A 14,295-nucleotide genomic window follows, 5' to 3' on the forward strand; every position below is an offset into this window, starting at 1 on the left:
TAAAAAAAAAAAAATTATATGCAGGGCCCTATAGTATATTATCATTTACATTATTTATTTATTTAATTTTCTTTGTCTCCTAATTTCTGAAAATGGATTTTCTTGATTTTTGTGCACTAGTGATTCTTGTTGTTGGTGTTAATATGGTTGGTGTTAATGGGTGGCATGTTGATCAAATTATTGAGAACCGATGTGCCAATTATTTGCAATTATTTGCAATTATGATTAAAACACGACTTTTATATACCTGTTGTAATTGAATCAATTATTTATTGACATAAATTAATTAATCTCTAAATCCAATAATTTGCTAAGAAATGTAACAAATTCTGAAACATTAATATATTTTATATTTTATTCACTAGGCAGAGGGAAGGGTCTAGTACTAGAGGGATTCAAAATAAAATATAATTTATATTAAATATTTTATTTAATAAATATGGGGACTCAAAAAAAAAAAAATTTATTAAAGGTCCCTAATTAAGTAATTTTATCTAGAGTCCCTGCTATTTAGGGCGGACCTTGTCCACCATGATGAAGTAAAACTCACCCCAATATGAGTTTCTTGTTACGGATTATTTAATTAATTCCTTTATACTTTATATAAAATAATACAATAGTGTATTTATATATATATATATATATATATATATATATATATATCTGTAAATTACAACCACCCCTGAGGTATGGTTATATATATTTGGGTAATTACAACCACTCCTCACTATAAATCTTTTTACATGTCCATCCTTACTGTTTCAAATTTTGTGGAATCTTCGAAATTATATGGAATCTTATACTTTTGTACCATTTTTATCCCATTCGAACTCCACATTTTGAAGCAAAATGATCATAATATGTGTTTTTTGGCTTGTATATATCAAACTGTGGTGCATCAAAAACTGTATTTTTACACAAAACGAGTACAAACTAAAGCACATTCAACGAAATCTAGATGATTATGTTGAATTTGACACCATAAAAACGGAGATGTAAGAAAAAATCATGATTGAGGAGTAGATGTAATTATTCAAATAATAAGATTATTTTTATTTATAAATTGACCATACTTCAGGGTGACTGTAATTTACTCTATATCTTAAAAAAAAAAAACACTATATCACCTGTATAATAATATTTTCAATGATTTTTGTGAAAGACTAGAATCCGCAAATTAAGGGCGTAGGTAGGCCCTGCTTTTGTTGATGTAGCAACATTTCACATTTCTTATTTAATAGTCCAACATATGAAATACCTACTTCCCAATCATCAATTAAATAGGATCATATGTAAAAATGGTCAAACTATATGACTTATTTGCCCATCTTTTTATTTTCTATAAAACATAATTCTTAGGATCCATACAATATTGCCTTGACCCGACCCGACCCGCCCAGCCACCCAATATTATTGGAGAGAGAAAAAGAAGAGCATATTAAATTTCCAACTGCATGAATATACTTAGGTAAAGTGACATTATATATTACCAATTATATGTATGTGTAAATAAATATATTCACACACACATAAAATTTGAGATATGCTTGTAAGTTCTAAGAGGGTGTTTGGCTAAATTTATAAGTTATTTTAAGGTGTTTCGTAATATTTTTTTTTAAATTAAGCTTCTGAAGAGCTTTTAAGATAATTTATAAGCTCCGTTTATAAACTCATTATCTAAACACTTTAAAAATGAACTTTAAAAATTAATTTTAAAAGTAAGATCTAACTACGTATCAACTTCTAAAACTGATCATTAGATCTAAGAACTTACCACATGTTTAAGATAAACTTAACTCTGACTGATTCACATATTTATACCCTAAAATAAAAAATTGTACTTTTTTATTGAGAAAACAAATTTCAAAATTGATTTTGAACGAGTTGAGATGTACTCGAGGGTACAACATAATTTAAATATATGTACATTCACACATAATTATGACTTATGAGTGTGATTTGTTTAAAAGGCAAAGTTGAATGTGCAAATTAAGTATAGTTTATTAAGTTATGGTACTCTAAAAGAATATTGAAGGTGATGTAATAATTAGTTGATGAGGTGGAAAAAAAATTGAATCACCCACATGGCGAGTGGGTCCCACGAGAATTAATGAAAACAAAATCGCATCTTTCCCATTCCATGTGCACTTCTATCATAAAATTTGAAAGCCTTTTTGATGTGGACACGACTTTTCAATGTGAATATAGTTATTAGGGTAAATTACAAATACGCCCCTGAGGTATGGTCAATTTATAAAAAAATCCCTCTTGTTTTGATAATTACATGTACCATTCTCAACTATATTTTTTTTCTTACACCTCCACCCTTATGATGTCAAATTCAACATAATCATCTAGATTTTGTGGAATGTGTTCTAGTTTGTACTCGTTTTGAGTAAAAATACAGTTTTGATGCACCACAATCTAATATATATACAAGCAAAAAACACATATTATGATCATCTTGCTTCAAAATGTAGAGTTCAAATGGGATAAAACGGGTATAAAAGTGATAATATTCCATATAATCTTGAAGATTCCACTAAATTTGAGGAGTTGTCCAAACAATATGAGGGTTTTCGTAATTTGACCATACCTCAGGATTGGTTGTAATTTACCCTAGTTATTATTATTAGAGCAAATTACGACCATCCCTGGGTTATGGTCAAATTATGAAAATTCCCCTCATGTTTTGGTAATTACAGTCACTTCCTCAATTATGTATTATTTTACAAAAATACCCCTTCAGAAGTAAATTTAGGAATATTAAATTGGTAAACTGAACTGAAATTTCGATACGGCAACATTTCATACCGTTTACGAACTGAATATAAGATTTGGTTTGGTAAATAACTGAATTAGATAAATTTTATGTAAACTATTTAAAAGGAGGATATTGACTGTAATTACCCAAATAAGATGAGTTTTTTCTTAATTTGACCATACCTTCGAGGATGACCGTAATTTACCCTGATAATAATAACAATGTAAGGTATATATATATATATATATATATATATATATATATATATATATATATATATTTCAGATTAGTTAAGAATAAAATAGAGAAAATACAAGTTCTATTAGATTACTTAAGAATGTACGGCCAAACTCAAGTTAGAGTGGATTTTTATTTATTTTTTAGTTATGCAAACACAAAGGATACTTTTGTAATTAGATCTTCCCTAAAAAGATAATCATAATTTGTTGAAGAAAAAAATGAGAATGAAATTAGAAAGGCAAGCTTTCATATAAGGGGAAGAAAGTCAAATTTCATCATCTTTGATTGAATTGGAAAGTCAAATTTTCATATTTTTCTAAGTCCCCACAACCTTTTAATATGCATCCATCAACTCAATGTTATTATTTGGTATCAAATTATTGAGAAGAATCCGTGTACAAAATCATGTTATATTTTTGGTTCCAATCTAAAAAGTTTATCCATTCATTTTGTTACTATGGAATGCCGACACTAGTGGTAGGGGGGTGGGGGCCGGCAAAGGGTAAATATGTCATTTTTGATATTTAAAAATTCACTTGCTAACTTTCAAAAAATAATAAAGACGGTAAATCACATTAAACTAATCATGTGTGATAGATAAATTAAAGTCAATTGAATCTACTAGTATATGCCCAATTGAATCTACTAAAAATGAACGAATTTCATATAAAAGATAGTAAAACAATTTTCAACGTGTCACGTAGCGTAAAAGTTTTTATATATATAGAAAAATCATTAATTTATTGCATAGTGTTTTAAATAAATTTTCTACTTAAATCGAACAAACGACATATTCTTAATTCGAATCGAGCGATTCCGTATCCTAAATATACACATTAAATATTCTTCCAAAGCTTAATTGACCAAAATAACAATTAATGTAAAAAGACATAAATGCCCCTCCTAATTTCTCCCACCTTATTTAATGAGGAGCCCAATTAAAGGAAATTCGTAACGTATATTTTTTCCAAATTTATAAATAATAATCCCTTAATTAAATCAGTAAATCATAATAATCGCGTTTATACATTTAAAAATGAGTGGAAGAATGTGATATATACATACATGGATGTGTACGTATATCTCTCCACCTTTTACAGTGTGTTATTCTGAGACAGTACTCTCTGTCTCTTCCAACCAAAAAGAAAAAAACGAACAGAAAAAAAAAACCCAACCGAGGAATAAAATGCCGATGAATCATTGAGGAGAGAGAAAGAAGCTGGAAAAAATAATGGGGTGAAAGTGTAATTTAGCGGCTGAGGTGGGTTTTTTTCATTACAGCGGCTGCTGATCAAAGGCTCTGTTTGGGTTTTCAGATTTGTAAGTTTTTAATGATTCTGTAGCTGTATGAATTTATTTTTGTTTCTGTTCTTGCTATGAAGGTTCAAGATTGAATTTTTTTATTTGGAAGGACCATTTTGCAAATACTTGAACTTTTGTGGTTTTCTGGAAATCCCAGTTTGTTCTGCTTATATTTGAATGTTTGCTTTAAGCATCGTTGAAATCTTTGATGTTCATAGAAATGTGGGTTCTGTGTTTGTGTGTGTGTGTGTGTGTGTGTGTGTGTGTGTGTGTGTGTGTGTGTGTGTTTCTTGATTTGCAGTTCTCTCACTGGATTTTATTCTTCAATTAGACAAACCCTTGTTACTAAAATTGATTTTCATTGTTTTAATTTACAGTGATTTATTATCTGTATAATTCCATATATATATCTGCTGCTTCATAAAATTATGTTCAACAAATTAGGATTTTTTTTAATAAAGTCCATTCATCATGATCAGATTCTGCAATAAAGATTCTCTTTACCCTTTTGTTTCCCTTTTCGATCCTTTTATAAAGAACCCTTTTTTTTCGATTATTTGCAAGTAAAAGCTGTACTTAGGTTTATATCATTTCTTGATCTGGAATTACAATGTTTGATTTTTGGTGCAGATGCGAGATAGTTCTATAACCGGTGTAAAAGTCTGGGTTTTCCGGAATCCACCGGAGTTGCATTTCTGTTCTTCGCCGGAGTAATGGCAAACTTGTCGCATTCAGAATCGAGACGCTTGTATTCTTGGTGGTGGGATAGCCACAACACACCAAAGAACTCAAAATGGCTCCAAGAAAATCTCACAGGTGCTTAATTTATCCCCCCCCCCCCCCCCCCCCCCGTAAATCAACGTTTTAAACATCACCGTATATTTTCTTGATTTTATAACCGCAATGGAAAAATGGGTTTTTCTTTGTTTCGACAGATATGGATGGCAAAGTGAAATCGATGATCAAGCTCATAGAAGCGGATGCAGACTCATTCGCGAGGCGGGCCGAAATGTACTACAAGAAACGGCCCGAGTTGATGAAGTTTGTGGAGGAGTTCTACCGAGCTTACCGTGCGCTAGCAGAAAGGTACAACCACGCCACGGGTGAACTTCGCCAAGCCCATCGAACCATATCGGAGGCATTTCCCGAAGTACCTTTCGAACTCGGTGATGACTCGCCTTCGAAAACTGAGCCTCTCACACTAGAAGTAAAAAGACGCGTGCATGCGTTGTTCGATGCTGACGAATTGCTTCAAGATTCCGATGCAGGGTCGAAAAAACGGGGTTTGAAGCAATTGCATGAAATGCTTCGAGACAAAGAAGCATTGCTTCAAAGTTCAAATTTTTCCGACAAAGGAATAAACGGGAGTAATGAAGTTGAAGGGTTAAAGAAAGCCCTTTTGGATATCGAAGCTGAAAAGGAAGATGTGCTACTCCAGTACCAACAATGTCTTGTAAAGCTTTGTAAAATCGAGGGAGAGATAAATGAGGCTCAAAAAAAATCGGGCAGAGCTGAAATCGAAGCCCAAGCTTTGAAGGAAGCTCTCATTCAATTAGAGGCTGAAAAGAATGCGGGAATGGTCAAGCAGAAAGAGTATTTGGAGAGGATATCTGATCTCGAGGCTATGGTTTCGAAATTCCAAGAAGATACGAAGGGGCTCGATAAAAAAGCGTTCGAAGCAGAAAGTGAATCTCGAACTCTAAAAGATAAAATGTCGGGATTAGAGCTCGAAAAGGAGACGGTGATGCAACAGTACAAACAGTGCCTCGAAAAAATATCGGACTTGGAGAACAAAATCTCTATAATCGAAGATGAGGCCAGCATTCTTAAGAAACGAGCCGAGAGAGCTGAAGCTGAAGTTTCTGAACTGAAAAGGGCGTTTGCTAATCTGAACAAGGAGAAAGAAGCTTCGGCCCTGCAGTACAAGTGCTGCCTGGAAATCATATCCAAGCTCGAGAAAGATATATCGAGCTTGACTAATAAAGTCTCGATTGGAAATGCGAAGCTCAAGACTACCGAAGAGAAGTGTGCGCTGTTCGAGAAGTCGAATCAATCACTGCGAGTCGAGGCGGATAATCTCGTGAAAAAGATTGCTGCGAAAGATCAAGAACTCTCAAAAAAGCAGGGCGAATTGGAGAGTCTTGAAGTGCGTTTAAAGGACGAGCATTCACGTCACGAAAAAGTCGAAGCCACTCTCGAGACTCTGCAAAATTCGCACTCTAAATCTCGAGATGATCAAATGGCTCTGACGCTTGAGCTAAAAAATGTAGTTCGAAAGCTGAAAGAAACTGAAGCTAGCAAAAATTGCTTGGAAGAAGAGATTCGGCAGGTTAGAGATGAAAACGATGGTTTGAGCCGAACGAACTCTTCTATGGAGAGTATGCAGACTGAAATCTTTAGTTTGAGGGAGATTAAGGAAAGGCTCGAAAAGGAAGTTTCGCACCACATTGGAATAACTATTTCTCTTCAAAGGGAGATTTTGAATTTGAAAGAAGAAATCGAAGGATTGAATAGGCACTATCGGGATTTAGTGGAGCAAGTGGAAGAAGCAGGTCTCGACCCCACGTGTGTTTTGATTTCGATAAAGTGCTTGCACGAGGAGAATTCGAAGCTGAGGCAGCTATGCGAAAACGGCAGAAACGAGAAAGCAATCATGTCGAAGAAGCTAGAGAATATTGAAGACGCATTGCTGGAATCGGGCCAATTTATTTACGGAGAAAAAACTGCTTTAGTTGCTGAGAAAGCTTCTATTCTGTCTCAATTACAAGCCATGACCGAGAATATGCAGAGTTTAGTGGGAAGAAACGCCGTTTTGGAGAATTCACTATCCACCGCCAAAATCGAGCTCGAAGGTTTGAGGGAAAAATCAAAGGGATTAGAGGAGATTTGCGAATTGCTCAAGAACGAAAGATCGTATCTTTTGACCGAAAGAGGCAGTTTAGTTTCGAAGCTGGAAAATGTGGAGAGAAGGCTGCAGATTTTGGAGAAAAGATTTATGGGGTTGGAAGAAAAATACACTGATTTAGAGAAAGAGAAAGAAGCCATGCACGATCAAGTCGAAAAGCTCAAGCTTTCGTTGGATGAGGAAAATCAAGAACGAACGAGCTCTCAGATTTTGAGCGAAACCCGATTGGCTGGGCTCGAAAATCAAATCCATCTCCTTCAAGAAGAGAACACGTGTAAGAAGAAGGAAACAGAGCATGAACTCGATAAAGCTTTGAAAGCGCAGTTCGAAATATCCATCTTGCATAAATTTATAAAAGATATGGAAGAGAAGAACTACTCTCTCATTGTCGAGTGTCAAAAACACGTCGAGGCATCGAAATTGGCGGAGAAACTGATATCCGAGCTGGAGGGTGAAAGTCTTGAGCAGCAAGTTGAATCTGAGCTCCTATTGGATGAAATCGAGAGGCTGAGATTGGGAATATATCAAATTTTCAGGGGATTGGAAATTGCTCCTGAGGAAAAGGTTGTCGAAAACGAACAAACTTTCTTGCATTGTATTCTTGAAAGTATTGAAGATATGAAATGTTCTCTTTCGGAATACGAGGATGAAAAGCAAGAGCTCTTGGTTGAGAACTCGGTTCTTTTAACTCTTCTCGAGCAGTTGGAGTCAAAGGGCGTGGAAATCGAGACGCGGAAAATACACTTGGAGCAAGAGTCGAAAATCATGGCTGAGAAGCTTAGTGCTGTCGAACACGAAAAAAACGAACTTGTGGAAATAAACGGGAAGTTGAAATTGGATGTGAGTGAAGGTCGTGAAGAAGCTGCTGTACTCGAGGCTGAATTCGGGAGTCTTCGTGTCAAACAAGCTGATTTGCAGAAGGCGTATAATGCATTACAGGCAGTTTACTCTAAAGTGAATCAAGAAAATACGTATTTGTTGAAGAAGTTTTCGGTTCTGAAAGATGAGAAATACGAGTTAGAGCGGTATAACGAGGATGTAATTCTTGAACTTTTAGCAACTGCTAATGTATCTGAAGTCTTGAGGAGTTTCGGGAGAGAGAAAGTCGAAGAAGTGAAATTACTTCTCGCAGATCTGAACCGACAAAATGAGGTCAATATTAGCCTCGAAAAGGAAATGAGTGTATTGATAGGGAAGCTTGAGTTGCAAAAGGCTGAAAATTTAGCCCTGAAAGATGCCGTTTTTAGCTTGGAGATCGAGATGGATGTGGTCAAAGAATGCAATGTTCGAATGAACCAGGATGTAATAAATGGTAAAGAGAGTTTGCTTCAGACACAAACAAAGCTCTTAGATGCAGAAACGAAGCTCGAAGCTGCGGAAAAATCGAACTTAACTCTGTGCACAACAATGGGCGAAATGAAGAAGGAAAACGAGAGCCTTCACATAGCAAACAAGAATTTGGAGTCAGAAATTTGCTTACTTCGTCAAGAAAGAGAAGAAAATAAAACGAGAGAGCAGAATTTGAGCAACGAATTCGAGCTATGGGAAGTTGAAGCATCGACGTTTTGCTTCGATCTTCAGGTTTCGTCCGTTAATGAAGTCTTGCTGAAAAATAAAGTGCAGGAGCTAACTGGGGTTTGTCGGATTCTCGAGGAAAAAGATGGTTCAAAGTCAACGGAGATTGACCAATTGAAAAGAAAGATTTCTTTAATGGAGAACGAAATTAGTGGATTGAAATCCCAACTGCATGCATATGCTCCAGTCGTAGCTTCACTTAGAGACGACATATCATTCATCGAGCATAATGCACTGCTTCGCTCAAAGGTTAAAGCAGCCGACAATCGAGACACCGAGGTAATAATTATTACCTAATAATAATACTCTCTTGTCTGAAGTAGAAATAGATGAACAACACACAAAATATTAAATACCTGATTTTTTTTATTTTTTTTTTGACAGTTTCTAGCAGCTAGGGTTGATCTTCCGGAAGATCAATCCCTTGCCAGTTTGCAGAAATTGCAGATGAGAGTTAAGGCAGTTGGAAAATTGATCGAAGAATCGAATAATAGCAAAAGACAAGAACCTGGTACGAGTGAGAATGACAAGCTTAAGAACCACTGTCTTATTAGAGACAAGCACGAACATAGCAGCCGAAAAACGAAGATGCTGATGAAAGATATCCCTCTCGATATAGTCGTCTCGCACAGCTCAGAACTGAAGAGAGGCAGTGTTAGAACGGACGATCATTTGATGCTCGGGATGTGGGAAACTGCTGATGTGGACGGGAAAAATCGGGACCAAACAACAATCGGAGACTCGCGTAGAATTTCGTACAAGTTGAGGCAAAGGGACAAATCGCAGTACAAATCCGACCCTCCGTCGACCGATTCGGATGTGGAGAAAGAGCTGAGTGTGGATAAGCTAGAGCTTTTGTCATCATCGTCAAGAATCAGTACTACTAAGCCGAATCAAGAATCGAACGGCGTAAAGATTCTTGAAAGGCTCTCGTCCGATGCAAAAAAGCTCGAGAATCTTCACGTAACCGTCGAAAACTTGAGAACGAAACTGGAGACGAACAAGAAGATTAGAAAGGCGAAGAGCATCGATTATGTGGCGGTCAAACAAGAGCTCCGTGAAACGGAGGATGCGGTAGTGTATTTAGTGGATCTGAACAGTCAACTCGTGAAGAATATCGAAGAGTGCCCGAAAGATGAAATGGCTTCGCCTCGAATGAGAGAGACCCTAAAAACGTGGAGAGTTAAAGTAACCGAGCAGGCGGAAAAAGGGTCCGAAAAAGTCGATCAGTTGCAAGTCGGGATACAGAAGATTCAGTGCATGTTGTTGAAAGTGGAGGATGAGAAAATGGTGAGTAAAGGGAGGAATAAGTTCTTGAGGAGCAAAAGTATTATTTTGAGGGATTTCGTTTACAATGGAAGGAAAAATAGCGGGAGGCGGAAGAAGGGGCCGAATTGTGGTGGATGCTTTAGACAATCGACTAGTAGGAACGAGAACGGTTCGTTTTCTTGAGGTTTGCGAGTAATTTATGACAAGAAATCTTGTTCTTGTACTTTGTGTTAGGATTGTTTTATTGTCTATTAGTTTGATGGAACTGAGTTTATTCTTAGTATTGAGGAACTGGTAATGTTTGGATTTGTTCTAATTTGAATAATTTATTTAAGTTATTGTTTTTTTTTAGCCTTTTGCCTCATTGTGTTGTGGTATTGCTTAATGATGATTGTCATATGGATGTTTTTTAGTTTATGAATGATTTTTATTTTATTTTATTATTATTATTTTTTTTTTTTGACATTCCAGGGATTGTTACTAAAAAACGTGTGCTTATTGTATACGGCATTTTGAAAAAGAATTGATGATTAAAATATTATTTCGTGCTATATAGTACATAATTTCCTGCTACATATATATAATTTTTGGAGATTTTGTTACACGCTCTTTCTATATTTCAAAAATCAACTTATAATTATTTTTTATTTCAAACAACGAACGAGAAGGAAACGAAAAGGCACAAGAACAAAACCACCCTAGATTGAATATTTTTTCAAGTAGGGCTGAAACTGGGGTTGGTTTTTTCTACCAACCGATCCATTACTGACTGGTCCGACCATATTTTTAGGCGGATAATTAATCTTTAACCGACCCATTAGATCGGGTCGAAAATTTCAACCAGCCCATCTATAATGGGTCGGGTGGTGGTTTCTAATATTATCAAAAGTTGGTTGACCGATAATTATCGGTCATCCAACTATATTATTAAAATTTTATTTAAAATATAAAATAAAGACCTTGTTTTCTTAAGTGGTTATTGAAATTTGAAATTATCAAAATAAGTAGTATTTTAAATTTTAAAACCAATCAACAAAGAAAAAAAAAATAGACCTAAATCTTCCACCAGTTTTTTTACGCCCAAGCTCAAATAAAAAGCCCACAAAACTCTACTAAATTTCTTGTGCATTTTTTAAATTACTTTGAATATCATAATTATATTTTTTCGTTAAATTGTTATTATTTAATTTGAACTGAGAAATGATTATCGCACCGTGACTGACATTACGCAGAATGTGAATATTTTTACTCCAAAATTTAATTTTTTTTAAGTGTACTAGGTTGCGGGTATAAACCATCAACCGACACATTCCGGAACCAAATATTCGGTTGCCAACCATCAACCAACCCACAAAAGTTGGGTCGGCAATGGTTTTCAAATTTAAGCAAAAATGGTTTAACGGATGGTTCGATTTTAGGATGGTAATCGACCGACCCAACCCATTCTCAACCCTAATTTCAAGTATATCAATAATTATCAGAAATATTAGTACTACAACACTTCTAGATAATACAAGTGTTCAAATTGCATAATATCTTCGATACAATATTATATAATAGGGTAAATTACAAACACCCTTAATGTATGGTCAATTTATAAAAAACTTCTCTTGTTTGGATAATTACATTAACCTCCCTCGACTATGATTTTTTCTTATACCTCCACTCTTATGGTGTCAAATTCAACATAATCATCTAGATTTCGTGGAATATGCTCTAGTTTGTACGCGATTTGTGTAAAAATACAATTTTTGATATACCACAATCTGATATATACAAGAAAAAAAACGCATATTATAATCATCTTACTTCAAAATGTAGAGTTCGAATTTGATAAAATAGGTACAAAAGTGACAATATTCCATGTAATCTCGAAGATTCCACTAAATTTTAGGGGGTTATTGTAATTATCCGAACAAGAGGGGTGTTTTCATAATTTGACCATACCTCAAAGGGTGGTTGTAATTTAACCTATATAATATAATAAAACCTGTATGAAAATTATAACCTTTGAATCACGAATAATAAATATTAACCGACGAATATGAAACTACGGAGATTTCATTATCAGATCTGTAGTTCAATATTAGAACACAGGAATGCAAATCATCAAAACATAGCCATAACTACTAGTGTCTCCAAAAGAAATGTAGTACTCTCTTAAAATCAAAATCTTTCCTAAATAATTCAAAAAAAACAAAGTACAAATCACGTTTTACGATAGAAGATATAAACGAGCAAAAAGAAAACAAGACACGGCATAATTTAATGATGAATATGAAATTAAGCACCAACGACTTCAGTTGGCTCGGCCGCTGTCTCTTCGGCCCTCTCCACCTTCACACCAACCTCTTCAGTGTAGTCTCCATGAACCTATAGAAAAAGACACACAAGCTATACTTAACGCAAACCAAGGAACAATGAATTACAGTTACCGGTTACAACTCGATATAATACTTACAACATGAAATATGAAGTATACTTAGAAAACGGAAATTTACCTCCATCAACTTGCCAAGGTCAAACTTGGGAGCTTTCAAGATCTTGACTTTCCTGATGTAGACATTCTGCAGAGGATAAATGCTAGAAGTTGCCTTTTCAATCTCTTTCCCGATCGACTCGGGAATAAACTTCTGAACCAACTCCTTGAGATCACAAGATTGTGCTTGGGCAACCATGATCTCGTGCATCTTCCTGCGAATCTGCCAAAAAACAATGACCACAAAATAAATAAGTACCAAACACAAACTAATCGTGTATGAACTTAACCCATATATCGATTCCTAAAATCGAGTACAAACCTGACGAATCTGGCTAGACTGTGCATAACAAGTCCTCTTCTGCTGGTTAGCACGCTTCTTTGTGAAGGCAATGCAGAAGAGTCTTAGTGTATAGCTGTCAGTGGTCTTGACATCTACGTGAGCCTCGATGAGGGTTTGCCATTTCCTGACAAGTGATCTCAGTTTGTCAGTTGTGAAGTCCATGCCCTGCAGCAAGAAAATAGCAGCCGTTAAAAATCACGAAAGAATATAGGACAAAAGAATCAGCAACAAAATTAGATTAAATAATTAAAATTACCCAGAAGTTAGTGAGCACGTTCTTTCCTTGAACATCCTCGGCCCTCAAACGAATCTTCCTGAAAGCGTGGTCCTCGTCACCTTGAAGATCAGCCAACGACACCTCAAACACACGATGCTTGAGCCCTTCCGAAGCAATCTAATTACATAGCAATTGCTTTGGTTAAACAAGTGAAATTATAGAACTTATAAGCAGCTTAAAAAAATATACACTAGTTTTGAAGTAACCAATAACCCAAGCATGATCTAACCAATCTACTTTTCAAGTTAAAACAAATCACCAAAATAAATTCGACAACTAGCTCTTCATCTTAAGAATGCTATAAGTCCAGTCAATTCTCTTTCAACATGATAATTATCGTACTAATCGACTTCTTAGAGTAGATCAGCTTTTCAGACAATGGCCATAAAAAATAGAACTCCAATAGCACTAAACATCACAATCCACATAAAAAAATTCAGAACCTACGGCATTGCTATTAGAACAAAATACAACATAATACCCTCATTTATAACATAAAAGTACATGCAAAGACACTGTTAATAACCAGGAAATAATAAATTACAAAATAATACTTCGAAAATTTAAATATTAGCCAAAGTAAGATTTTTTTTAACTCTAGTACCTTGGTACCCTGGGTACGAGTAACTAGGGTTTTGCCGATGTTTCTGGTGCTGAAAACTGATGGAGCCTTAACATCATACCAATCCTTCTTGGCAAACGGATCAACCCTAAACAATCAATTCAAATTACAAAATTAATAATAAAAAAAAAAAAAGCTAGCAGTATCAATTAAATGGAAAAAAAATATAAATTTCTAAGAAAATAGAATACTCACGCTTTCTTCTTCCCTCCTTTCTTGCCCTTGGAAATCCGCTTGTTCTTACTGCAACATCAAATCAATCGAGCAGCGGAATTATTCATAAAATTAACGTACTTAAGGATAAATCGAGCACATTTGTTAATCTATTTACAATCAGAGAAGAAAGAGAGGTAGAGAAATGTACCCGACGGCCATGATTGCGGCGGAGCTGCTGTGGATTAGACGGCGGAGACACGGAGACAACTCTTGCAGATGAAATGCTCTCAGAGGAAAAACCCTAGTTTTGATACTTCTCAATATATTAGGGTTTGAGCGGATTTCTTGGGCTTCTTCGTGGGC

The 14,295-nt window shown here is 35.3% G+C and overlaps 2 protein-coding genes across 2 annotated transcripts; one reads left to right on the forward strand and one right to left on the reverse strand.

The window, feature by feature from the left end:
• Positions 1-3,955: 3,955 nt before the first annotated feature.
• Positions 3,956-10,406, forward strand: LOC105973456 (protein NETWORKED 1A). Its single transcript, XM_012998476.2, has 4 exons — positions 3,956-4,324; positions 4,937-5,122; positions 5,242-9,065; positions 9,171-10,406. The coding sequence occupies exons 2-4, from the start codon at positions 5,020-5,022 to the stop codon at positions 10,236-10,238; spliced, it is 4,995 nt and encodes a 1,664-aa protein (XP_012853930.2). The 5' UTR covers positions 3,956-4,324; positions 4,937-5,019; the 3' UTR covers positions 10,239-10,406.
• Positions 10,407-12,096: 1,690 nt separating this feature from the next.
• LOC105973489 (small ribosomal subunit protein eS1) lies at positions 12,097-14,295 on the reverse strand. Its single transcript, XM_012998518.2, has 7 exons — positions 14,141-14,295; positions 13,972-14,019; positions 13,759-13,864; positions 13,134-13,271; positions 12,857-13,042; positions 12,557-12,757; positions 12,097-12,428 (listed from the first exon to the last, which is right to left on the reverse strand). Exons 1-7 carry the CDS (start codon positions 14,149-14,151, stop codon positions 12,339-12,341), a joined length of 780 nt encoding a protein of 259 aa, XP_012853972.1. The 5' UTR covers positions 14,152-14,295; the 3' UTR covers positions 12,097-12,338.

This window comes from Erythranthe guttata, chromosome 14 (genome assembly GCF_056151865.1).
Source record: "Erythranthe guttata isolate IM_541 chromosome 14, IM_541, whole genome shotgun sequence".
Taxonomy (NCBI): Eukaryota; Viridiplantae; Streptophyta; class Magnoliopsida; order Lamiales; family Phrymaceae; genus Erythranthe; species Erythranthe guttata.

Coding starts and splice junctions, on each gene's coding strand:
- LOC105973456 (XM_012998476.2), top strand. CDS start 5,020: ATGGCAAACTTGTCGCATTCAGAATCGAGACGCTTGTATTCTTGGTGG. Junction 5,123..5,241: donor GCTCCAAGAAAATCTCACAG/GTGCTTAATTTA, acceptor TTGTTTCGACAG/ATATGGATGGCAAAGTGAAA. Junction 9,066..9,170: donor CCGACAATCGAGACACCGAG/GTAATAATTATT, acceptor TTTTTTTGACAG/TTTCTAGCAGCTAGGGTTGA.
- LOC105973489 (XM_012998518.2), bottom strand. Junction 13,272..13,758: donor CTCGTACCCAGGGTACCAAG/GTACTAGAGTTA, acceptor CTATGTAATTAG/ATTGCTTCGGAAGGGCTCAA. Junction 12,758..12,856: donor AGTCTAGCCAGATTCGTCAG/GTTTGTACTCGA, acceptor GTTTTTTGGCAG/ATTCGCAGGAAGATGCACGA.